Genomic DNA, 25,007 nt, shown 5'->3' on the forward strand with positions numbered 1-25,007 from the left:
ATGTGGTCACTGCAGTATGCATAATGGATTTGATAGCTCCAATATTCCGATATACCTCGATTGCTACAAAGTAGCAAGTTGTATCTGGCTGCCTGACCAGGGGCGAATCTGAGATTGGCCCACTTTTCATTCCACCATGTCGTGGCCCGGCCCTAGACTGCTACACTTAACCCCTGTGATATTAGGGCTGGTGAAAAATCACACTGTTTCCTCGCTGATTGGTCGGCCTCTCTTTGCATTTCGACACCTTGTACTTGGCACTGCAGTCGAGATATCAGGCCTCTTGTCTTGTTTCCAATTATCTGTCAACATGTCTCAGGCACTGTCTTCTCATTGGGGCAATTCTTTCTCAACCCCGCTGGCGGTGTGCAGTACATGTAAAAGAAGCGACAAGGGGGTATATGTATACGACCGTTTCCGGAAACCAGCTTGCCAAGTCACGGTCGCTCCGGACATTCTTGCCGGAAGGGATGATCTTTTCCAAATGTTACTATTTGACTTGATCGTGTTCGAGCCATTCCACGCAAAAATGATATCAGCTGCCAAGAATAAGGCCCGCCATTCCGGTCACTTGTTCTCGAAGCTCATGGTGGACCCAGGGCAACAACACTAATAATTGAGGGAACTCGTTGTTTACCCTTTCGGGGCTATGTCGGCTGTCTATGCTGTATGAATAGGGGTTGTCGGAGAGCCTGACCGTGGGTTTTGTTTAACAATACAGTAAGTACAGTAAACAACCGAGCGACATATTTTCTGTATACACTTGCCTAAGAAAATAGACGGAAGAGCCAAGGGTGTAAGCGAAGCCACTCGTATCTGCAGCTGATAAGATCGGATGTGCCAATCAGCTGATTGCGCAAGTGAAGCATCATAAATCGCCATCTACATGTACTGTAGTTGGATTGAAGATCGGACTTGCAAATCGATATAGAATTCCCAAGAGGCTCTACACAAACCCGCTCACCGTGCGAATCTATAACTGACGGGTAAGAAGTGAAACAAGAATTGGTATATTTGTATATTTGAAATAACATTTTACTCGCAAATGCTTGCTTATAATGAGCGTATAAGCTAGTAGTCATTCTTCAGCTGACCAACGGGAGGAATGATTCCCTCCTTCTCCAAAACGTCAAATGTCCTATCAAACGCCTCCCAGGTGTCTTCGTATCCGGACCACCCAAGCTTCCTAGCCTTGCTCATGCTAGCAACACAGCCCCATTCACGACCAAGCACGAAAGTCAAAAATCCCCATGTAGCCTTGTCCCAGGCAGCTTGGTCTAAGTTATATTTCCCCTTGAGCTTATTCCATGCTTCATTGACATCCTTTCGCTGTGCCCATTTCTGGGGATCGATAGGAAGTCGAAGAGTGGGGGTCCGAGAGTTCACAGGATCATCCGCAATGCCCATTGTTTTGGCGTGCACAGAAATAGGGTTGTTGTTCTTGAGTTCAGCGTTGGTGGCCTCATTCTTGTATCCTTCAGTCATAGCAGGGTCGAACATGTTCTCCGGGATTGCGCAACCAAAGCGCTCTGCAAGAAGAGGCCACAAACTCTGGAAAGACTGGGTGTCTCCGTTGGTAACATTGAAAATATTGTTGCCAGCGCCAGGTGCAGTGGCAGCCCACAAGCAAAATTGGGCATGCAGCTCTGCAGAAGTCCAGCAGTTGTTGATGAAGTAGTTCACTTTATTGCCGGGGTAAATCAACTGTGAACCTGGCAGAGCTTTGCTGACAGCACAATATAACCCAAGAGCAGTAGCCTCGTTCATGAAGTTATGCTTAGCGTAGCCGATAACATCGTTCGGAAGGGTACAGATCCATTCCCAATTGCCTCGAGCTGCAGCTTCTCTCAAGATGTTCTGTTGAGTATAGTAAAAGTTCGGTGGCCATTCGTGACCACCGATGCCGTCCTCCAACGGAGGATCAGATTCGACGAGCGGCTGCTTAGGCAATCCGAGATGGACACCGTAGTGTTTTAATCCACAAGTGAGGATAAAGCGCTTGAGTTTCTTTGTCGCGCCGGTAATCTCAAGGGCTTTGATAAAGTTGGAGAGCAACGCGCCGTTCACGCGAGCCGCCTCGTCATCATTGTCGCGCGCCAGGTAGGCACAGAAGTAAATGTACTCTGCGGAAATGCCAGCAAGGCTCTTGGCCATTTCCTCTGCGGAGCCTTGGAGGTCAAGGCAGGCGTGCTCGACTCGTGCATCTTGTACACTTGGCTGGCTTCGCGAGAGGGTGTAGATTTTGGTGTACGAAGGATCTTTCAGGAGATGGCGAACGATCGCATTTCCAGTTATTCCTATCATGTGTATGTTAATCAAGTCATTGTGTGTTGAAGATCTCAAGTGAGTTCGAACATAGTTTCACTTACCTGTAGCACCAGTGACAATAGCAGAAGGCATAGTGGATTGAAATTAGTTCAGGGGATACTTCCAAATCGATGAATTAATCACACTTTAAGTCATTCTCAGAGATGGGTTGTCTTACTGGAGGTGACGTAACTATATGCAGTCTCGGTCTCTTGAATTTGACTAGAAATGTGACGTCTTGATGCTGCCTGGCCCCACGTCAGAATTAGGCTCAGCTTGTATTTCCGGTAGCTTCAAATCTTGTTCCGAGCCTCTACCCGAACAACTCCGTAAGGTCTTCTGATTGTTTCTCGGGATTTGAACTGGTATTTGATTCCAACGTGAGGGTCGAAGGGATCTGGAATAAAATCAAAGTACGCAAGGAACAGCAACATCGAGCTTGTATAATGTAAACTAGTTCTACATGTTCGGATCATTTGCCATGTTCAAAGTGGATGTAGAAAACATCATCAACCTCAAATCCATAGGACTAGACAGCAAGCAGGCTGACCGTACCTCTATGGCTCGAGTTTCTCCAGCCAACGCAAGACAGTAGGGCTGTAAAAAGTCGTTCGACGTTGTCGTTTCCGCGAAGTCCCAAAGCCTGTCAGTCAATGTCTCACTCTCCATGCCCTTGAAAGGATTCCTTTTATCGAGCAATAGCTTGACCACGCGGTCGTATCCTTCCTCATAAGCGGCCAATAAAGCAGACCAGGTATGATCTCGCTTCTCCTTGGCCATGACGACTATGTATAGCGACGTCAAGTAAAGGTCAGATTGGTGATGGTGATAAGTTTGCTGCGATCGCTAATCCTGCCTAAGCGCTGTTGTTTAGGGTGTCACTAAAAGGACCACCCCTCCCCCACCCCACATATTGAGCGTTCGGACCCTACCTACGTTCACTAAAACCGATGAGGTCTCATGCAGTAATTGTATTTCCAATGCATTAAACGGTAAAAATGCATCAATCTTGGCAATTCTAATGCCTCTAGAATTTGCGGTCATGAATCCGAGGTGCTTCTATTTACTATGCATAAGGAAACTACGTATTTATGGCCAGGGCTCCTACGGTGACTCCTCCAAAGGAGGAAGCAATCACACTCCCAAAGAGACTCTTTCCAGTTCATTCGGTTATGGTTTCGGGGCGCGAATGGTACCTCGCACAGCATATCCCAACGCTAGCAGTTGATCAACGACGTGAGATTCAATATAGCCATTTGCGCCAGTCACGAGGATCCTGCTTCCTGTGGGTAAAGCATGGGACACCATCTTCAGGTAGTGCCAAGGTTGATATCTAACGTTCAGAATTAGAGTTATATCGACTCGTTAGGGCGTATGGCGTGTCCAGCACAGTCGGGATTAACTATCCGGTCAGGGTGGGCGGTCTGGTCAGACAATATTCAAAGTGACAATATATCTATTTTCATGTCAACGCATCTCCAAACCTAGAAGAATCGAGATAGAGTTGAAAGTTGAAGAAGCATGTCTTATCCCCGATGTATACTGAATAGCCGACAGTCTGGGGCGTAAAAACTTGGTTTTTAAGCTACGCGCTCGTTAGGCTATCCCTGTATATACTCATCGTAGCCCTAATCCAGCCCTAAATCAAATGGGTAAACAGCTATAATCACATGTATCAATTTCCTTTGCTCCTATTTCTCATTTGTTAGTTTCAACTCCCGTGGCTAGATATAACATTGTGGAACCATGCGTATTCCTTGAAGGGCTACAACCCTAAGCTCTGCTGATGAAAGCGAGTGTAGAACAATAACATGCATCATAAACCTGACTAGGTATGCTGTCGCGTGATTAGATCACTTACTATTGATTTTGTTCCGAAGTGTGCGTTCACTGACTTTCGGCCACACACGTAGATACTCCATCATTGGCCCAATGGAGCATCCCACTAGCCAAATTAGAGCGGAACAGCCGGATCTGCCTGATCTCCGGGATGCCATCATTGACTTGTTTCGATGTTATCAATCTAGACCATTGTGTTGAATATTCAGGAGTTATTTATCGAATGAGATAACTCATTATGATATCCATCTTAAGAATCTTTGCCAGGCCGCGAGTGGGGGTAACAATAGCAGTGATGATCCTGCTGCTATTCATTCTACCAGACATCTACAGGACGCAGGCCGATGATGAGGGTATACCAGTCCTCCAACCTGAGATCCATGTATCACCAGCCACTACGGTCTTCACACCTCCATTCTACACTCGAGGCCGATACATCCAGGATGCCGAAGGGAGGAAGGTCAAGTTAGCCAGTATCAACTGGTACGGGGCCAGCGACATCCACTTCATCCCATCCGGGTTAGATGTACAACATCGAGATGACATTGCACAGTTGATCCGAAAGCTAGGCTTCAACAGCGTGCGACTCCCATATGCCGACGAGATCGTGGACAAGAACCCAGTGATAAACTCATCCCTGGTTGCAAGCAACATGGACCTCCTCCAAACAGCCACAACCCCCGGTGAACCAACGGCGTTGGAGGTCTACCATGCCGTAGTGGAAAGCCTAACAGCAGCGGGACTCCTCGTCATTGTAAACAACCACATCACACAGGCAACATGGTGCTGCGGCATCAACCTCTGCGACACAGGCTGGTCGAACGACTGGTTCGGCGGATCGCTCTTCTGTCGCATCCCCCAAACCGAAGAGCAATGGATCCGCAATTGGGAAACGGTGATGCGACCGTTAGCAGGGAATCCACTCGTCCTAGGCGCCGACCTGCGAAACGAGCCGCGAGGACTCTGGGGTACGTTGGGCTGGGAGGACTGGGCAAGCGCAGCAGAGAAGGCCTCGGAACGACTACTCGACATCAACCCGGACTGGTTGATGATCGTGGAAGGGATCTCATCAGCGAACGATCTGTCACGGGTACGGGAACGGCCAGTACAACTGAGTCGGCCGGGCCGAGTGGTGTACTCGGCGCATGTATATAAGTGGTCAGGCTGGGGAGATCTGTACCCATATTCTCAGCGGACATATGGTGAATTTTCAGCAGCGATGGACAAGAACTGGGCATACCTGCTTTCTGAGCATATTGCGCCAGTCTGGGTTGGGGAGTTTGGAATGCCTGGTGAGCCGTCAGCAGGTGACCAGAACTACTGGAGTCATCTGGTACAATTTCTGGCCGAGGTCGATACCAACTGGGGATATTGGGCGCTCAACGCGCGCAAACCAGACGGGGAATGGGAGAGTTATGGCTTGGTGGGGGATTCGTGGGATTGGTCGTCGGTGCGGTGGGATTCGCGACTGGAGGATTTGCGCGCGCTGGGACTTATTCAAAGTTAACCCTTGAAAGAGAAAGGAGAGAGGTCAAGACATGTGCCTCAGGGTTGACCACGCTCATGCGATGCCGACGATTATTGGTTCTGGGGCGGCGATGGTGGAGAGACCAAAGCCCTCGACAGCCAATGTTGAGGGCGGACGGAACGCCAAGCTTTTGAAGTATATACATGCCTGCACGTTTTGAAATCTCGCTCCTATACTTGTCTATACTGTTGATTAGGCACGATGATCACCTTGCAGCTACTGCATATGTTTGCAATAGTGTGTAGGATCAATTTTAGGATACCTGCTAAGCCATAATTCACCGTATAAACCTGTGAACCCCCGTGTGACTCCCTTCTCTCCTTTTCCTCCGTCTCTTCTTTTGCTCTCTGACAAGCTCCGATCTAGACTGCAAGATGCTGGTGTGGCTGTCGCGCTGCCTGCCAGGGCTCAGCATTATCGCATTGATCTTGATGCTGGTATTTGCTTTCTCCGATCTCCTGAAGTCGGCTCTATGGAAGAGTTTCTTTCCCCCGTCTACCAAGCCTCCCTCAGAAGGTCCATGGAGCGGTCTCAATATTGCGCAGATCATTTTTGTGGTCTATATCGTGTTTATCCACACCCAGATGTTTGCCTTCACCATTCGTCTTGGGTTGTCGCTCTTCAACATCACCAAGGAGACCCGACGGGCCATAAACAGACGTCAATTGGAGAATGACCCGGATTCTCCATTTACAGCAGAGTCTAGAGAATCATTTGACCAGTCTCTGTCCAAGTCTTTTCATACAACCGAGGTCGAGATCGGCACTCCAGAATTGATCAATGCGATTATTCTTCCCAACTACTGCGAAGATCTTCACACCCTTGAGACGACACTGAAGGTATTGGCAAGTCATCCCAGGGCGAAGACGCAATATGATGTGAGTTTTTCAGTGCTCCATATTGTCTTTCAGGCGCTAAAATAAGCCAGATTTACCTCGCAATGGAGCAAAAGGAGAATGCCGCAATCGACAAGGCTGCTCAATTGGTCTCGTCATTTGAAAAGTCCTTCCTAAACGTCCAAACCACCTTCCATCCTGCCGGTATACAAGGGGAGATTGCAGGGAAGAGTTCTAATGTGGCATTCGCGGCACGAAGGATCGTCGAGGTCTACCGCACATCCCTACAACTGGAGTCCTGCAATGTGATGGTCACTGTGATGGATGGTAAGCTGTGCTTTACATCAGTGAATCCCGTTATTAACTTTCATTTAGCTGATACCCATCTATCCCGCGATTACTTCACTGAAATCCGCCGACTACACTACTCGCACATCACCGAAGCAGACCGTTCAATCTACTGCTGCCCAATAATCTTCGACCGCAACTCCCACGGAAGTCCAATACTCGTTCGATGTGCAGACCTGCTATGGGGCTTCGCAGGATTATCCACCATGTACCCCTACACATTAATCGCCATCCCGACTTCCGTCTACTCCCTCCCGCTATCCCTAGTCGAAAAGGTCGGCGGCTGGGACAGCGACCCAGCAGCGATCGGTGAAGACCTCCACATGCTCCTAAAATGCTACTTCGAAACAGCCGGCAACCTCATCTCGCGCGTGGTCTACATCCCAGCAAGCCAATGCAACGTTTCCAGCGACGCAGGACGCGGCTGGCGCCGAACAATCGACACCTGCATAGCCCGCTACCGCCAGGCCCTGCGACACATGTGGGGAGCCTTAGACTCAGGATTCGCTGCACGGCGGACAATTGGATATCTACGCTTCCACCAGCGCTGTCTGTTCCTGCGGCCCCGACATTTCGCCTTGCTCCACTTGCTCTGGGAAGCGCATTTCATGCCGTGCCATCTTACCCTGCTTATGTTCTTCTCTGTCTTTTACACAATGTGGAACCCCGTTTCGTCACTTCATCCTACCCTGGCGTGGACGTTTTCGTTTACTAATACCCTGCGCACGCTTGGGTTTGTTGGGATGAATATCTGTTTAGCGTTGTATGAGCGCTGGCATGCTATTTGTTTGGATAGCCGGGTGAAGGATATGCGTGAGGCTAATTTGCCTGATACAGGCTTCTCTCGACGTGTCTGGTATCAGCCGCAATATCTCTTTGAGCGAGTTTGTTTTCCCATTTCGGGTACTTTGTACGGTGCTGTGCCTACTATTCACGCTGTGTTCTCGCACTTCTGGACGGATCGGTTGGTATATCGGGTCAGTAAGAAGCCGACGTTCAGTGAAGAGCTGGGGGTGCTGTGATCTGTTTATGTTACTATGTTACATATCAATAAGTTAATACTAATGCTTGAAGTGATATGTTGTTCGCATAGACCTGCTTGATCGGAGATCGGAGTGGGGTTGCATCCTTGACTGACCCCACGGTCTCCAACTTGTTGGGGTAACAGATAACTTACCTCTTTAACATCACCCTTGGATATTCCTCCTTTCTTCTATTCTCTATTGAGCCAACTGAATAGACTCAACATGGCTCCTAATCCGCGTGTGTCCGTCATCCAGTGGCAGATCAAGGTGAGTTCGAATTGACATAGCTGCATTCGCAGGCACTATTGCAAATTATACTGACTCACAATATGGCAGCCATTGGATCCTGAATACAATCACGCAAAAGCATGCGAATACATTCGAAAAGCAGCTGGCCAGAAGGCCGAACTTGCCGTCCTGCCAGAGTAAGGCCAACCTCACCACCAGCACCAACACCAACCAACACCAACATCAAATGGCCCGGCACTAACACAATAAACCAGATACCACCTAAGCGGCTGGGTCCCCAACGATCCCCTCTGGTCAACCCAAGCAACAGACTCCCCAAAATACCTAGCAAACTACCAAACCCTAGCAAAAGAACTAGGAATAAGCCTCGTCCCAGGAACAATCATCGAAAAGCACACTGGCGAAAACAACACAACCCTCTTCTACAACACAGCCTACTTCATCTCAAACGATGGCTCAATCCTATCGTCCTACCGCAAAAAGAACATCTGGCACCCGGAGCGACCACATCTAACCTCCTCCACAAACGAGCGCCATATCGCATTCGACACGCCGGTTGGACGCGTTGGTATGCTCATCTGTTGGGATTTGGCGTTCCCCGAGGCATTTCGGGAGTTGATTGCTGATGGGGCTAAGATTGTTATTATTCCTACTTTTTGTATGTTCCATCTCCCTTACATTTGCCCTCATCTTGCGATCCTTGCCATCTTTTCTTTCTATATACTAACAATGATTACCAGGGACACCCCACGACGCATCACCAGAAGCACGCAAAAGTAATCCAAATTGCGAAGCCCTCTTCCTCGAATCAACGATTACAGCACGTTGTTTCGAGAATACTTGCGCAGTGATCTTCGCCAATGCAGCGGGTCCTGAGGAGGATTTCTTGGGATTGTCGCAGATTACACTTCCTATTACTGGGCCTGTGGGGAAGATGGGAGCTGAGGAGGGTGTTCTTGTCCGCGAGTTGGATGTTGGGGTTGTTGATGCTGCCGAGGCTAATTATAAGGTTAGGCAGGATCTTGGGAGGGGGGATTGGTATTATTCTTATCGGCATTCTATCAAGCAGTAGACCTGATGTGAAGGTGATGGGATGGGGATGGAATTTGGGGTAGATTATGCATGACATACAGGAGCGCTAAGCCTAATGGGAGTTGGAGTAGAAACACTACCTAAATCACTACCTAGCAGAACGCATGTACAATGGTTATACAAATTCATTTTATCGAGAAAGGGAAGTAGAGCATGTAGAAAGGAAAGTCTGAATTCTAAAGCTAAGTCATAAAGCAGAGACAATCATTAATTGATACAGTCGTCATCTGAAAATCCACGAAAGTCGAACACAGACAATGACCAAATGAGAAAGGAAAACGGTATAGAGCTCTCAAATTGGGGGCAAAAAGCGAAGAAAAATTGAAAAGCGAGCACATAGGAAAAACAAAGCAACAAACCAACCTCCCCAGTCTTAGCCAGATACAACCCGGTCTTGAGTCGAATCACCGAGCACCGAGAGGGATCTGAAGCCTAGGCCAACAACACACGTTGTTATTCTGGGGCAAAGGCAGACAAGAAGAGCAAGGTACGAGTATAGTTCGAGATATTCACGTCATAAAATCCACAGGCAGCCCAACTCCGCCAACGCGATAGCTCAATCATACAGTCGGCCGATAAACATGGAATGGAATAAAATGATTTCGTTTTTCCCTGGTATGGGCCACTCTTTACTGGACTTGGCTGACGATCTCGCTGGCGCGGCCCAGGCTCTCCACCATTTGTTGGCATTCCTTTCGTCGGCGGACTGTGTAGTCGCTTTCCTTGAGTAGCTCGTCCAGCTCGTTGTTGCGGTACATGTTCTCCAGGAGTTCGCGTTGCATTTCGTCTTTGGTGAATCTAGATTAGTTGTTAGTATTTGAAACACTGGTGATGGATATAATACATACTGGACCAGGGTATACATGACAGCCTTGGGAACCATGTCAATCATGGTGCGCTTGACAATGTTGAAGTAGGAGGTGATGAGCAGCTCTGTCTAAGTGTTAGTGATCGGTCATTGGAATACTGCTAATGTCCACTTACTGATAACCTCAACCTCGGTGGCTTCACGCTCAGACAAGCTGGCAGAAGCCTTGAGAGTTGGGGGAGGAGCCTCCATCAGGGCCATCTTCTTCTTGTTCTTGGAGGCCCAGAAGCTGCCGAAGAAGCCACTGCCGTTTTGGGCTTCACCGGTAGTATCAAGGGAGGGACTCTGAGCACGGCCCGGCAGAGGCTTGCCAGTCTTGGGGTCGACCTGGGTAGGCTTGGAAGCTTGCTGGCGCTCGTTGACGAGAGTCATGGCGCGGTGACCATTTAGGAAGTCAGGGTGGCCAGTGTTCACGTAGGTGGCCTCCATGTTGATCAAGTCCTTGACCAGCTTGTTGGTGGGCTCCATGCACTTCTTGAAGAAGGCGATGACCACAGCGTGGAACTTCTCCTTCAGCATGGGGTAGCGGCGGAACAGCTGCTTGGTCAGGAGCTGACTCAAGATTCGGACAAGCTCGTCAAAGACCAGGGAGATACACTTCAAGCTGGGCTCTTCCAGACGCTTGATCTGCTGCTTGACAATCAGCTCGAAGGCGGTGGTTCCGACAAACAGTGCCGGGGAGGAACCAGAAGAGTTGTAAAGGATGGTGCGGATGTCAATGTCCTTGACCATGTCGAAGGGATCAACGGCCTTGATACCGTTGGAGTAAAGCTCGTGGAACACGAAACTGATACGCGCACCACCTGACAGCTCAATACTGGACAATTCCGTGTTGTTACCCTCCAAGACTGTGCGGTACTCGTTGCTGAATTCCGTAATGATGTTCAGAATAATGTTGGCACTGTTGCCGAGCATGGAGTCACCGAGTTGCGCAAGCTCCGATGTATACTTCTGGAGGGAGGAGGAAATGCGGGCCTTGATATCGGGCAAGGTTTGTTTGATGTGCATCATAAGAATCTAGAGATAATTTGTTAGCTCATCAGTTCCCGTTGCGATTAGAAGAAGACATACCAGGTTGAGCTTGCGTGCCAAGTATGGCGTACCGCAGTAAGAAGCCTTATTCCGGTAAGCCTTGTGGTTCTCGAAGAAGTTCTTCTCATTCTCCAGAGCAGCAGCGATGAGCTTCTTGTTCTCAATGTCACGCTGGCCACGGTTGACCACAGGAACGTAACCCAAGCGCAAGGGGATAATTCGTCCAGCGAGAATATCCACCACATCAGTTCCCTCGTCCATCAGATCGACCTTACTCAACACACCGATAGTGCGTTGACCCTCCGGATCCACCTCACGCGCTAGCTTGAGACCATCGGAGTTGGCAAGATCCTGGTTGGCCGAAGTAACAGCCAAAATGATTGCGTTGGGCTTGCTGATGTACTTGAGTACCATCTCACGGATCTGGCGCTCAATATCCTTCGGCTGGTCTCCAACAGGCACCTTGGTCAAACCGGGCAGATCGACGAGGGTCAGGGTGAGGACATTGGGGGAGTAGATGCGCAGGTTGATGGGAGCGGGCGAAATACCGGCGTTCTTGCCGACCTTGGTTTCCGTTTCGCGTACGATCTCCTCTCGAATCTTGTTGAAATCGTAGAACTTCTGGCCCTGGATGTGCAGGAATTCACCATATTCGTCCACGTTGGACTCGGAGTCCGTTGTCTCCAACTTTTTGTCGCCATTTGGATGAGCACTGGGAGCGCTGGGGGTCTTGTTGATGAGTTGCAGGATGAGAGGTCTCCGAGTAACGATTCCCGAGCCACGAGGCAGGCTATACCGTGAGATCTATGGTTAGCAATTGTTGACACCGGTGTGCATACCCCGCCACCGGGTGTGTTGACGGGGCCGCGCAAGCTCCACGAAATGGACCACGTACAAATCCCGGCCGACGATATTCTCTAGCACCGAACTCTTTCCGCTGGACTGCGATCCGACGACGACAATCTGGGGCAAATCGATCGGGTTGTGGACCTAAAGCAAGCGGTGTCAGCGCACGAGACACCCCTAGAACCACAATTGGCATATAGTTTTCGAGGTTGGATACTCACTCCAACTGTGGAGAAAACATCTTGCAACTTGTTGACGAGTGAAATCAAGCTGGGGTCATTGACGTTTATGCTGCGCACACGGAGATTAGCTTGACCGCATCGGAGAGGGGACAGGGGGGTCGCACGAATAGCCGGTCGTGGGGCTTGCCATGGCTGGCGATATCAGTATAGAACTGCTTTCTAGGCAAAAAAAAACTTGAAATAAAGAAAGAGAAAAAGCGAAAGCGAGGAAAGTTGAGTGTAGCGGAGGAGGTAGGGAGATTGTTTGGTTGGACTCGAAGGCGGTGATGTAGTGGCGGCCAGAGCGGTCTCCCTTAGGCTGCAGTGATCTGCAGGAAATGTATCTACCTAAGTAGTGAATGGATATACGAAGTTATAATGATTTAACTGCTATGGTCATGTGCACTGTGTGCCTGACGTGTACGGGCTTGTGTAAGATAGAAAAACACTCGAGTTGGACACAATAGCTACAGGGGAATGTGCTCGACAAACATCTAAAAAATGGGAAAATACATGCTAGGCTAAGACGGCACTTTCACTCGTCCGAAACCGAGGCGAATCGCTCCGTCATGGACTGGAGAATCTGCTCGTACTTGGCTGATATCTCCTTCTCGTCATGGGGGACCTCGAACTTCATGCTGCGCAGGGAATTCTGGAGGTCGGCGGTGGCATCGCGGACCTTGCTCCAGTTCTGACCCTGGGCGACAGCCTTCTGGGCCTCGTTGTGGTATCCCATGAAAGCCTTCATCATGTATTCGGTCTTCCACAGAGGGCAGAACTGATCGTAGTCACTGTATCCGTTCTGCTGCAGGAAGTCGTCCTTAACCATGCTGGCCACGTCCAGCGTAATCTTATCAGAGTCACCCAGAGCAGCCTTGCCGACCAACTGGACGACCTGGTCGAGTTCCTCGGACTTGGCCAGCAACTCACGAATGCCGTCGCGCAGGCGAGGGAACTCGGGATGGTCCTTCTCGTAGTATTTATCCAAGACCGAGTTATACTTGCTGTAGGAGATGGAGGTGTTGACGGAGGGGAAGTGCTTGCGCTGGGCCAGCTTCTTATCGAGACCCCAGAAGACCTGGACAATACCCAGAGTACTGCTAGTAACGGGATCGGAGAAATCACCACCGGGAGGGCTAACAGCACCGACGATGCTGACACTGCCCTCACGCTCGGGGCTACCCAGAGCACTGCTCTTTCCAGCACGCTCGTAGAAAGAGGCTAGCTTGGCACCGAGGTAGGCGGGGAAACCCTGGTCAGCAGGCATCTCACCCAGACGACCAGAAATCTCACGCAGAGCCTCGGCCCATCGGGAGCTAGAGTCCGCCATCATAGCCACGTTCTTACCCTGGTCACGGAAGTATTCGGCGATGGTGATACCGGTATAAATGGAGGCTTCACGGGCAGCGACGGGCATGTTCGAGGTATTGGCAATCAGGCAGGTACGCTTCATGATGGGCTCCTTACGGCCATCGATGTCAATTGAAAGCTATCAGTGTGGTTAGCCAGCAGTTATTGAACAGTCACAGAGAATACATACTTCGGGGAAATCCATCAAGACTTCGGCCATCTCGTTACCGCGCTCACCGCAGCCAACGTAGACGATAATATCACTGTTAGAGAACTTGGACACAGACTGGGAAATGACAGTCTTTCCACATCCGAAAGCACCGGGGATGCAGACGGTACCACCTTGGACACTGGGAAAGAGAGCATCCAGCACTCTCTGGCCGACGATGAAGGGCGCATCGGCGGACAGCTTGTCGCTAACGGGGCGGGGAACACGGACGGGCCAGGTCTGCATCATACCAAACTCGGTCTTCTTACCATCGAATTCAACCTCGAGCAGCTTCTCCTCGACGGTGTAGCTGCCCGCAGGGGCAATGCGGGTAATGGTACCCCGTGCACGAGGAGGCAGCAGGATCTTGTGGTCGTTCACCAGACTGTTCTCGAACACGGTACCCCAGATATCTCCACCGGTGATGTGGTCGCCGACCTTGAAGCTGGTAGGCTTGTAGTCCCACTTCCTTTCGCGGTCCAATGCGTTCACGGAAATACCACGGGGAATGTAGATACCCTTGGACTGGTCGGAGATAGCCTTGAGGGGTCGCTGGATACCGTCGTAAATCGTTTCCATCAAACCGGGGCCAAGCTCAACGGAGAGAGGCTTTCCTGTCCTTGTCACGGGGTCACCGACGGTCAAACCATCTAGTATGCAACCATCGCATCGGTCAGTATAGCTCGGGGGTTCGATAACGAAGATGGGGTGGGACTCTACCTGTCTCTTCGTAAACCTGAATCGTGGCCTTGTCGCCTTCAATTCGAATGACTTCACCAACAAGCAAGTCATGACCAACACGACACTAATCACTTATCAGCATCGGGGTTGCTGGGGAGCTGGGGAGCTGGGGAGCTGGGGAGCTGGAGGGCAACATACCAACTCGTACATGGCACAACCGATCATGTTCTCGGCCACCACAACGGGTCCGGAGACCGAAAACACCGAACCTTGCTCTTCTGTTTTGTCAGCCATGGTGGAGGAAGCCTGTGGTGGAGGAGTAGAGGATGAGGTGGAGGTTGAGGAGGGCGAGTCTGGAAGCGGTGGCAGCTCGGCGGGCGGTGATGGCGGTGTCAACGTATTCTCTCTGAGTATCAGATCCAGAAATGACGACCGCGCTCTAAGTCGAGGACGTCCCAATCCCAGCATTCGCTTTGAGGTGTTTATGGGGTGAGAATATACTGCCCCTGGTCGTGGAGTCCCCTGAGCTGTTCATCCAATCCTTGTCCTTCCCGGATGAGCCGATCTCTCTGCCTAGAGCTCCTACACTTCGACTTCAATAACTTTTGATTCTTCTTTGATGGCCAAATGGTTTGTTTTATATGCCAAATTATTCTATGAGCTTTGCAGCTACTATGCACCCGGGCATTGTGTGTGCAAATAGCTACACACCTAGCCCATCCATGATGCAGTCCACAATTCTTTATTTGCCATACATTCTTTTATTGTTCAATAACTTAAGAGCAAATGTTCTACTGTATACTAACATCCCCTACTCAACCTAACAAGTTATCCAATATGTCTTCCCGCCTGTCAACTCCAGCTTTCCAAGCTTCTTGGCACTCAAGATGACGCGCAACACACCTCAATAGGAATCCTTTTCGGCCTCAACAACCGCATGAACCATATACAGCAGGTTTCGGAATTCAATAGCTCGATGCTGTGTATGTTGACCGATCAACGACGCCGGCGCAGCAGAGGGCAAGAATGCCCGCAACATGATCTCGCAACCATCTTTGGTTTCCTTGAACTCATTCATGAGATAGAAGAAAACACTCCCACTGTCAAGGTTGACAGTTGAGTACTCCACCATTTTATACTCGAAATCTCGCAGCTCCGCCAGCCACTCCGGGATTGCGTCTAAGCTACTTGTGGGATCCGCAAACCAAATCTTTGCGATATGCCTCCCGATCATTTGCACCCTGCCGAGGTGCCCATACTCCGAGTCTTCATCTGTCTCACGCATGACTGAATAGTTGCCTGGGTGTGTTGGGAACACATACCTGAGTGCCATCCTGTCGAGAGGCTGGGATTCGTACCAGTGACCGCTCATGGATCGGAACTCTCTAGCTGACAATCCATATACAGTTAATTGAATCCTGCTTTCTGTATATTCGTCGTTGGACTCTGCTATCAACGATTCAAAATAGCTAGTGCCCTCCTCGATCTGGTATTGAAGGAGTTCGAGCATGGGCTCTTGGAACAATAAATTTCGGAGGTTGTTTAGGGCCATGTAACAAGCATCAAGTTCCACTTCTTTGATATGAAACGAGGGGATTTCCATCCCGTTGAATTCACATTCGATCGAAAAATTCCTCTCCATGGTACTAATTGAAAGTATTGCGTGATGTGTTGTTTCCTAGGGCAGTCAAGTGCACCATGTATTATATGGTTGCCAGACAAAGAATATGGTCCATATACCAATCCTGGAAGGCCTTTGTTCAGTTTCATACAGAGGATAATGCTTTGTGTTGCAAAGATCAGAACTAAGGGACTCTCAAGGGCCATGCAAGACCGTTGGACCACTGTGGAATTACCCTATTCTGGGGACTACAAATATGTAACACATAACACATGTGAATACTATAAGCGAAGGGCGCTAGCACAACGTCCGGGGTCTGAGTGGCTCAAGTTCTCTTCACATGGCGATCGACGCCCCCCTCTTCCCCGGACCGTGGACCACGGTAAAGGGTCACCTGCCATGTTTGACCCTTATATAGTATCGTATAGACATATATATATCTATAATAATAATAGGACTTCTTTGATTTCTATATCTTCAACTTAACCACAGAGATGGCACTAAAGAGCCCTAAGAACGGGAATAGCACCGAGTGTCACTACTGGGGGTATTCCTTCCACTGGACTGACCTCCACTCATCTGCTGATGACCTCCGGCCAATGGCCTATACCTGCGATGACCTTGCTGATGAGTGTGTCGAGCTCCTGAATAAGATCCCGACAAATGATGACTCGGACAAGAAGACCTACAAGAAGGATCTATATGGTCTATTAAGGGACCATGCGGAGGAAGATCCTAAACTCCAAGAGTTGTGGACACAGATCAATACAGTCCCGGAGTGGGTGGACTGGGCTCAGATCCAACGGGGTCAGGATGTGTTCTTTCGATATGGACTTCCGATTCTGAATGTTGTAAGTGGTATACATAATTCAAATGGGACTAGGTATATATGCTCATCTACCTACAGCTCAATTTTGAAAGTTTACTCGGTGGAATGTATCACAATATCCTAAGCCTACAGCTACCCCGGCTATCCACTGACTTATAAATAGGGGAGCAATCCGGGTTGTCGAAACCCTCGCGCGCACAGGCGGCTTCGGAGCGAAAGTAGTACGAAGGAGATTACTTGAGACCCTCCAGCATATACTACAAGTCAACAGCTCAGCAGAAGGTATAAAGCCAGGTGGCGAAGGCCATATCTCATCTGTTCGAGTCCGACTACTCCACTCATCTGTCCGGATAAAGATTCTCAGCCTGGTTGACCAGAAACCCGAATACTACGATGTCGACAAATACGGGACACCAGTCAACGACTTGGACTGCATCGGCACAATCAACACATTCTGCAGCTCAGTTGTTTGGCTCGGACTCCCGAGGCAGGGTATTTACCTCAGCCAGCAGGAGATTGAAGATTACATCGCACTGTGGAGGCTGGTTGCTTATTATATGGGCACTCCGACACATCCATTCGAGGATATAGCCAAGGCTCGGGCTATGATGGAATCTCTTCTCATTACGGAAATTGATCCTACTGAGGTTGGAAAGATTCTAGCAAAGAACATTATCATTGGTCTAGAAAATACAGCACCGGCTTATGCGTCCAAGGAATTCATGGAAGCCATGGCTCGACTGCTTAATGGCGATCAGCTTTCTGATGAGCTGGATATTCCACGGCCTAACCTTTATTATCGGATGTTGATATGGGGTTATTGTTTCTGGGTCATGGGTATTTCATACATCATCCCGAGAATCTCTTTTCTGGACAAGATAATGATTTCGGTACGAAGCCATACGCACGTTTACTCACAATTATTTATACATTCTGCTAACATGTCAACTCTTCAGCTCCGCCGAAAGTATTTCTACAGGCTCATTCTCGACGAAAAAATGGGTCTTGGGGAGGAGTCACGCTTCGAGTTCAAATATGTTCCAACATTAACTCGCACAACTCGACTTGGAGAGCGGAGGAGCACTAAGTTTGAGCGACCTGGTATTGAGAGCTTGGCACATCTGGGACTTCTAGCTGCCCTCACTGCAGTAGTCACTCTGGCCGTGGGATTTGGATTTGCAACGAGAATGATTCCTGCGCATCAGTTTTTCTTGGTGGTTTGAGTATATTGTTGTGTTTAGTAAAGTGTTCTAATGTGACCATCAATTTTGTCTATGTATATGCTTGAATAATGCGAATATTTTCCAGGTTAGTATCTATTGGCCCTATACATCGATCGTGCGGCAGAAATACCAAGAGCGCCGTATGTTATTTAATCGGGTTTAACGTCCCTGCTGCAGCGCGATGTCAGACAAGCATAGTGGCTTGCATTCTCCAAGAACTTGTCCATTACAATAGTCTCAGGCTCAAAGTCCAACATTGACAACAAACACCGCCTCCAGGATCACCGGTCAACTCCTACAGCAATGGTTCCATGAAGCGAAATCGAACCACACACACCGCGCCACTCCTGCTGACGGGTCCGACATGTACCATGAACGGCCAAAGCAGAGCGGTGCATTCGGTTGAATCGAGAATATCTTACGAGGTAAAGACCCTGGATTGAAGATCTCCTCGTGGATCAGCGATAGAACCGACATTACGCCTCAGAGTGAACGCCTTTTCAGTGGTGAAAATACAAGGCTGGTGCCGACCATTTTGCCTGAGGATGCTACTGGCAAAATTGCGTTCCGATCCTACACTACTAAAGATGCCAAGCCGAACGTGGGAATTGGTGCCTCTTCCAGTCTGTTCTCGTTAATCTATGATGTCGGCAACTGGCTGACCTTTGATTCGTTGCTTTGGGGTGGTCTTACCACTGATCTGTGAATCTTTGACGTTGAGAAAGATGGAAAGGTTAAGGCTGTGATACCGGCTGCCTACAGAGTAAAGATGGAGAAGAAGTGATCGGATCACAACGGAAGAAAATACGAATTTTTACAGACTGATAACTTAGTTGAATTTATACCTTGCTTCTATATACATATGGATCTGAGGCTCGTTAATCAGTATCCATCACGCTTTCCCTCGGCCTTAGTTGTACCCTTGGCCTTTTCTAATTCGCGCAGCATCCCATCACCAAAGACACCAACATCAGTAATAATAGAAACCATATCAAAGCCCTGCTGCGAGCGTCTAAGAGCATCATCACCGTCAGAACAGAAGATGGCAGCCTTCTTGCCGGCAGACTTAGCAGCCTTCAAAACACGCAGAATAGCAGCCTCATGCTCCTCACCACCACGAGTAACACGCATCTGCTTAGCAAGATCAAAGGGTCCTACAAAAAAAAGCGAATTGTCAGCAAACATCCCAAAACCCAGTGTCCCAATACCAGACTCACCAATAAACAGCACATCAAGCCCCTCAACATTAGCAATCTTCTCCACATTCTCAACACCAGGCCTCGACTCAATCTGTACAACAACCAAAACCTCCCCATGAGTCTTCTCATCATACTCGGCCGGCTTAACGCCAGGGAAAGAATGCGGCGCAAACATAGGTCCATAGCCGCGCACTCCGACAGGCGGGTACTTGCAGTAACTAACGACCTTGGCGGCATCCTCTGCGGTGTGGCACATGGGAGTCATGATTCCGTGAGCGCCTGCGTCGAGAGCGCGCTTGATCATCCATTCTTCGGGCCAGGGGACGCGGATGATTGGGCTAGCGCCTTCATGGCCGATGGCGTTTGTGAGCTATCATCAGGCGTTAGTGGGGTTTTCAATGGGTTCATGAGGATGGTGGATTAGTGTAGTGTATACCTCGTAGTAGTGGCTATCGTTGATCAGGCCATGCTCGGCATCAATGAGGACCCAGCTGAATCCGCCTTCCGAGTACTCGGGGCTGCGGCGGAGGATGGTCTTTGCGACGGCGGCGCTGGGGAGACTATAGAGGGAGGGTTATCAGCTGGGTGTTCTTGCGATGTATGTTTGTGCTCCTAGCGAGATCAATCCCTTCCAAATGTCTCTTTTAATGGATTGAAGCTTTGTCAAGCTGCCCCTCTAAACGCGGGGTTCCAATGGGGTCCCAACATACGTCAACCAGAAGCCATAAGACACGGGCTGGCTTTGCAGCGCGGAGCGGAGTGTGACAGCAGACATAATGGAGGTAGAGAAGATGATGTCTTTTCTGAGATTGAAGAGTTACAGAAGGGATGTTTCCCAAATGACTGCGTCTTGGAGAGGGACACTCGGGGTTGCTCCGACCGACTACCCGAGGGCCACCCCCACGGCGTGTTTTGCTACAGTTGTTATTTATATGATTTATTCGTTGCTAAATTCCGGTCAGTGAAGTAGAAATTATAGCGCCTATAATATCTTGCTACTATTTAATCTGGTTGCTGTATAGTATATCACTTGCATTGGCATGTCTGAAGCTGAAGCTGTTGGGGAATGCCCCACGGGGATTGCCACCGCGTGGAGTGCTCGGTGGTGGACTTCCCCGAAGGCCGAAGTAACTTGGGCTTGAATAGTTGCATTCACGCTGCGAATATACATAATAACTTGGTCTATATCAGCGGGCAAAAAGGCACGAGGTATATAAGAACGGTTGTACTTGGTCACAATCCCTGTTAGCACCAGTTGTTCTACATCTAGGGTTCTAAGCAAGCAGCTGTATCTTAGGACGGTAATAAATCAGTTTACTCATCCTGGATGTCCGGTTCAAGAGGTAGCAGGGCTATTATGAATCTTTTAGGTCTTGCTAACGGTCATATCTAACGCCTTTGTGCATATAATCGGCGATGTATATACCTCTCGAGCAGGCTTGTATATTTCGTCTTACGGCTTGTGAGAAGAGGAGCCTTTTGTTAGAATAGAAACTCCTTGAGCAGATCGATCTCGCCCATGCCTAGTTGCTTGTCTGTGGGTTTGTCACTAGCCTAGACTTCGATCTATTCGGGCCGAAAATGTGATATGATTACGGCGGTAGGCCTAGTAGCTTCTAGCTTGAAGATCTAACGGGATTTGATCCGGCATTGCATATTTACTTACACAATAATTTAAGCAAGAGCCCAGTTCGAGTCAGCTTTGCAAATGTCGCTATTTGATGTACAATAAGTCTAGTCTCTTAGATAATTCTTGTCAAAATCCACTAGGATTGAAGAGTAATAATCTTGGCGTGACGTTCACCAAGATACTTGGAGAGGGCTTTTTGAGCGGGATCCCTTTTTCATATAATCATAACTATCGCTATCGTGCAGATGCTATGACTCTATTTCAATACTACATATGCTAGTACCTAGTCCACCTACCCCTACCCTATGGTGTCTGGATTAGCGGGGTCTAAAGAAAGAGTGGCGGTGGCTAAGAATCTAGTGAGGAAATCTTATATCGGAGATTATCGTTGTATTGCGGTTACGTTTTAATCACGCTTAACGTATCCTCGCGGATATGTATGACGTCTACGCCAAGCTGGACAACGATCTGTCTCCTATACTTTCATTTTTGATAGTCCACATAAACGAATGAAACAGGGTTGGGCTTTACTTCTAAGATGGAGGTCAGCGAAATCTTTTGTTTCAGATTGGGGTCACATACTCCACATCCCTTGCAGGTGCATGTATCGCCACAAGAGCAGCTTTGGGCGCCGCCTGTGCAGGTGCAGGTTGATCCACAGTCACAGCCCATGTTGAGTTGAATATAAGTTGGTTTGGTTTGGTTTGGGTAAAGTAACAGTAAGATGGTAAAATGGTAAGATGGTAAGGTGAGATTGCCTCTGCCCGGGTGGTCACACATTATATACGGGTTGGGGCTACAGCATCATCATGGCGTCAGTGAAACGTAAAACGGTGGTGGCTTCCGACAAGTTGAACAAGCTGAACCAGTCCAGCATCAACTTCTACTTAATATGCATACAGGCTAGGGTGCTCTACTTTAGGGTGTAGATCGTGCTCTGTGCTTTGTGGAGCTTATAGATCGTGTGCACGGTAACCCCAGACCTTCAGACGTGAGCTAACTTAAGCCAACTTGAGCCAACTGGTTATTACCTTACTATATAGTCTAAATCAACCTAAAAATATAGTGAATACGTACGCTAGAGAAAGATAGACTGTATCTGGCGGCTAACTCGCCCGTCACAAAATTAGAGGCTCAGAGAGTCCGCAGTGGATCAGGTGAGAGACGTGGAGCTCGAAGTGATAGAGCTGTGTGCCCGAATCCTCCTTCCTCGCGATTTTCGAAAACAGCAAATTCCCTTATTCCTTCAAGCTTGCATTGTGCTCACACTCGTGATTCATCGTCGTGCTCCACCTCTCGATAAGCATCTCCGCCCGACCTCGCGGAGTCAACCTCGTGATTTTCTCTCTCTACCTTGTGACTCCAACAGCTCCGGTTATTTATCGGACTATCACTTCAGATCTGCTCACCTGGTTCTCTGAGCCGGGGGATTGGGCAGATCTAGGCTATCGAGCTGGCTCACTCCTCACCTTATCACCCCTATATCGCCTCCGACGACCCCGATCCTCTGCCCTCGGTAGACACTCCCGACTCCCAGATCCCGACAGCGTCACTTACGTCGACTCGTCCATCCCGCCGCCGTCGTTCAAGTAGTCCCCTTGGTTCCGCAACGGCGGGGATCACACTTCCTACACGCGAGACCGGTACCCTCTCCGGTCGATCGGACGGCCGTTCACCCTCCCCCAAGCGCAGGCGCCTGGCAACCATGCGTCCCGATGGCATAAAAACAGAGAACGGCTTCTCTGAGGCTTCGAACGGGTCCTTCCCGTCGACTCCGAGAAAAGTTGGTCTGAACGGGTCGAGCTCTAACGGAAGCTCCCATACCAACGGTTCAAGAAAGGCGAGCTCTACCTACTACGGACATAACCGGGAAGAGGTGTCGCGGATCCTGATACAAAGTCTGTATGAGTTGGGCTATACAGAGTCGGCGTCGAAGTTAATATCCGAGAGTGGTTATGAGCTGGAAACGTCGGGGGTCGCAACTTTTCGAAATGCGGTATTAGGTGGAAGATGGTCGGAGGCAGAGAGAATCCTACTTCATTCATTTCGGAATATTGGGTTACAACAGGAAGACCAGAAGTCTGTACCGGAGGAGACACTGGTGTTAGCGGAGGATGCCGACAGGAACGAGATGCTGTTTTATCTACGGCAGCAGAAGTTCCTGGAGCTACTCGAGGCCCGCGATCTGGCGTCGGCACTTGGAGTCCTTCGGCAAGAGCTGACACCGTTGAATTTTGATGTAGAGCGCCTTCATGCTCTTTCAAGGTATGCACGTCTGTTGATTTGCTGATAAAACTGCTTGCTGGTTGACTGACTCGCCTTTCAGTCTTCTTATGTGCCCGACCGAAATCCTACACGAACAAGCGGGTTGGGATGGGCCTGTCAGCTCATCACGAGAGCGACTCCTCGGCGAGCTGTCCAGTAAGCACAGCTTTACTTACCAGGACCTGTATCAGATTTGCTAACAGCGCAGAATCCATCTCTCCCTCCGTCATGATCCCCCAGCATCGTCTTGCACACTTACTAGATCACGTCAAACACACCCAAATCAACAACTGTCTATATCATAATACCGCCGAGCCCCCGTCTCTCTACTCCGACCACATGTGCGACCGAAACGACTTCCCATTGGAAGTTAGCGCGCGCTTGAGTCATCACTCAGATGAAGTTTGGTATTGCGAGTTCTCTCACGATGGCACCAAGTTGGTCACTGCCGGCAAGGACCACCACGTGCTTATCTATGATACAAGCGATTTTTCAGTTTTGAAACGGCTTACTGATCACGAGGAGGGCGTTGCTTTTGCCAGTTGGAGCCCAGATGACTCCAAGTTGATTACATGCTCGCAAGACAAGAAGGCTCGAGTGTGGAGCGTCGAGGTAAGATTTTTCTTCGAAATTGATCATGAAGTTTCCGAGGACATACTAACTGGACGTTTTAGACTGGCGTTTGTCTGCTTACTATCAATCACCACCGCCAACCAGTCACGGCGGCCGCCTGGGCTGCAGATGGGGAATCTTTTGTGACGGCCTCTCTCGATGCTGAATCTCAACTTCGACACTGGAGCATGCGGGGCCAACCCTTGCATTCATGGAAAGGCGGATTCCGCGTGCAGGACTGTGCTATCAGTGCAGACGGGCGACGCCTTGTTGCCGCCGACACGGAGGCTAAGATTCATGTGTACAACTTCATGACTTACGAGGAAGAATACTCCCTTCCGCTACCAAGCAAGCCGACCTCGGTTGCTATCAGCCAGGATTCACTACATGTGCTTATCAATTTGGCCGAGGGGGAGATTCAACTCGTCAATATGGAGACTACCGCTTTGGTACGTCAATTCCGAGGCCAGAAGCAGGGCGAGTTTGTGATTCGCAGCACATTCGGTGGAGCCGCTGAGAACTTTATCGTGAGCGGAAGCGAAGGTGAGTATTTCAACCCCGGGAATATCATGCTACTAACCCTCCCTAGACTCGAAAGTCTACATCTGGCACAAAGAGAACGGCAACCTCGTTGAAACATTGGAAGGACACGAGAAGGGCTGCGTGAACTCAATATCATGGAACCCAAGGGACCCGGGAATGTTCGCCTCGGCAGGTGACGACGAGTCAGTAAGGATGTAAGCTAACTATCACTCTCACCTTTTACCCTCAAATAAGGCTAACCTATCCCAGCTGGTCCCGAGAAAACAATCGGTCACGCCCAACAGCGCCTATTCAACAGAGTGGGCTATCATCAAATGGGTTCACACGGACGAGTGCGTTGAGATCCACCTCGGCTTACTGAGCCCTGAATCCGGTCCGGACCTGAACTGGAACATGTGTACTGCATATCGAGAATGCCTATCATGACTACCTAGGAATGCATTTTTCACGCTCCTTGCTCATTCGCTGTCTTTATCTTATTTTTTTTACTTATGTTCTCTGCTGTCTCGTATCAAGGTGGAGGCATCTATCTTACCCGGTGCATTGGTGCTTTTGTGCTTTGGATTGAAAGACGATAAACCTGCTTCTTGCAATTACGTTTCTTTTTTTCCTTTTCCCTCACTTTCTTGTATCGGGATACCTGTGGCTCTTTTTT

At 49.3% G+C, this 25,007-nt stretch overlaps 12 protein-coding genes across 12 annotated transcripts; 6 read left to right on the forward strand and 6 right to left on the reverse strand.

Annotated features, from left to right (window-relative positions):
• Positions 1–1,071: 1,071 nt before the first annotated feature.
• N7446_009061 (SDR family oxidoreductase) lies at positions 1,072–2,400 on the reverse strand (the record flags this gene model as incomplete). Its single annotated transcript, XM_058517806.1, has 2 exons — positions 1,072–2,297; positions 2,370–2,400. 2 exons carry the CDS (start codon positions 2,398–2,400, stop codon positions 1,072–1,074), a joined length of 1,257 nt encoding a protein of 418 aa, XP_058368594.1.
• A 379-nt stretch (positions 2,401–2,779) lies between these two features.
• N7446_009062 (uncharacterized protein) lies at positions 2,780–3,087 on the reverse strand (the record flags this gene model as incomplete). The annotated part of the gene is made up of 2 exons (XM_058517807.1): positions 2,780–2,836; positions 2,863–3,087. The coding sequence occupies 2 exons, from the start codon at positions 3,085–3,087 to the stop codon at positions 2,780–2,782; spliced, it is 282 nt and encodes a 93-aa protein (XP_058368595.1).
• Positions 3,088–4,441: 1,354 nt separating this feature from the next.
• On the forward strand, positions 4,442–5,653 carry N7446_009063 (glycoside hydrolase family 5 protein; the record flags this gene model as incomplete). Its single annotated transcript, XM_058517808.1, has 1 exon — positions 4,442–5,653. The coding sequence occupies one exon, from the start codon at positions 4,442–4,444 to the stop codon at positions 5,651–5,653; it is 1,212 nt and encodes a 403-aa protein (XP_058368596.1).
• Positions 5,654–6,048: 395 nt separating this feature from the next.
• On the forward strand, positions 6,049–7,880 carry N7446_009064 (glycosyltransferase family 2 protein; the record flags this gene model as incomplete). Its single annotated transcript, XM_058517809.1, has 3 exons — positions 6,049–6,552; positions 6,603–6,837; positions 6,886–7,880. 3 exons carry the CDS (start codon positions 6,049–6,051, stop codon positions 7,878–7,880), a joined length of 1,734 nt encoding a protein of 577 aa, XP_058368597.1.
• A 170-nt stretch (positions 7,881–8,050) lies between these two features.
• Positions 8,051–9,204, forward strand: N7446_009065 (carbon-nitrogen hydrolase family protein; the record flags this gene model as incomplete). Its single annotated transcript, XM_058517810.1, has 4 exons — positions 8,051–8,150; positions 8,220–8,308; positions 8,387–8,790; positions 8,873–9,204. Exons 1-4 carry the CDS (start codon positions 8,106–8,108, stop codon positions 9,202–9,204), a joined length of 870 nt encoding a protein of 289 aa, XP_058368598.1. The 5' UTR covers positions 8,051–8,105.
• Positions 9,205–9,379: 175 nt separating this feature from the next.
• Positions 9,380–12,430, reverse strand: N7446_009066 (dynamin-like GTPase vpsA). Its single transcript, XM_058517811.1, has 7 exons — positions 12,317–12,430; positions 12,192–12,261; positions 12,020–12,114; positions 11,164–11,914; positions 10,209–11,109; positions 10,073–10,157; positions 9,380–10,022 (listed from the first exon to the last, which is right to left on the reverse strand). Exons 1-7 carry the CDS (start codon positions 12,340–12,342, stop codon positions 9,854–9,856), a joined length of 2,097 nt encoding a protein of 698 aa, XP_058368599.1. The 5' UTR covers positions 12,343–12,430; the 3' UTR covers positions 9,380–9,853.
• Positions 12,431–12,589: 159 nt separating this feature from the next.
• Positions 12,590–14,898, reverse strand: N7446_009067 (H(+)-transporting V1 sector ATPase subunit A; the record flags this gene model as incomplete). The annotated part of the gene is made up of 4 exons (XM_058517812.1): positions 12,590–13,680; positions 13,732–14,399; positions 14,470–14,554; positions 14,629–14,898. The coding sequence occupies 4 exons, from the start codon at positions 14,896–14,898 to the stop codon at positions 12,727–12,729; spliced, it is 1,977 nt and encodes a 658-aa protein (XP_058368600.1). The 3' UTR covers positions 12,590–12,726.
• Positions 14,899–15,334: 436 nt separating this feature from the next.
• Positions 15,335–16,072, reverse strand: N7446_009068 (uncharacterized protein; the record flags this gene model as incomplete). The annotated part of the gene is made up of 1 exon (XM_058517813.1): positions 15,335–16,072. One exon carries the CDS (start codon positions 16,070–16,072, stop codon positions 15,335–15,337), a length of 738 nt encoding a protein of 245 aa, XP_058368601.1.
• Positions 16,073–16,545: 473 nt separating this feature from the next.
• Positions 16,546–18,103, forward strand: N7446_009069 (oxygenase MpaB family protein; the record flags this gene model as incomplete). The annotated part of the gene is made up of 3 exons (XM_058517814.1): positions 16,546–16,934; positions 17,044–17,770; positions 17,837–18,103. The coding sequence occupies 3 exons, from the start codon at positions 16,546–16,548 to the stop codon at positions 18,101–18,103; spliced, it is 1,383 nt and encodes a 460-aa protein (XP_058368602.1).
• Positions 18,104–18,467: 364 nt separating this feature from the next.
• On the forward strand, positions 18,468–18,809 carry N7446_009070 (uncharacterized protein; the record flags this gene model as incomplete). The annotated part of the gene is made up of 2 exons (XM_058517815.1): positions 18,468–18,495; positions 18,535–18,809. The coding sequence occupies 2 exons, from the start codon at positions 18,468–18,470 to the stop codon at positions 18,807–18,809; spliced, it is 303 nt and encodes a 100-aa protein (XP_058368603.1).
• Positions 18,810–18,922: 113 nt separating this feature from the next.
• N7446_009071 (HpcH/HpaI aldolase family protein) lies at positions 18,923–20,117 on the reverse strand. Its single transcript, XM_058517816.1, has 4 exons — positions 20,013–20,117; positions 19,739–19,862; positions 19,321–19,672; positions 18,923–19,257 (listed from the first exon to the last, which is right to left on the reverse strand). Exons 1-4 carry the CDS (start codon positions 20,075–20,077, stop codon positions 18,986–18,988), a joined length of 813 nt encoding a protein of 270 aa, XP_058368604.1. The 5' UTR covers positions 20,078–20,117; the 3' UTR covers positions 18,923–18,985.
• Positions 20,118–22,637: 2,520 nt separating this feature from the next.
• N7446_009072 (WD40 repeat domain-containing protein) lies at positions 22,638–24,713 on the forward strand (the record flags this gene model as incomplete). Its single annotated transcript, XM_058517817.1, has 6 exons — positions 22,638–23,197; positions 23,259–23,353; positions 23,406–23,809; positions 23,872–24,352; positions 24,399–24,546; positions 24,602–24,713. 6 exons carry the CDS (start codon positions 22,638–22,640, stop codon positions 24,711–24,713), a joined length of 1,800 nt encoding a protein of 599 aa, XP_058368605.1.
• Positions 24,714–25,007: the final 294 nt, after the last annotated feature.

This window comes from Penicillium canescens (assembly GCF_028828765.1).
Source record: "Penicillium canescens strain IBT 15451 chromosome Unknown utg000006l_segment0_segment0, whole genome shotgun sequence".
In the NCBI taxonomy this organism is placed as follows: Eukaryota; Fungi; Ascomycota; class Eurotiomycetes; order Eurotiales; family Aspergillaceae; genus Penicillium; species Penicillium canescens.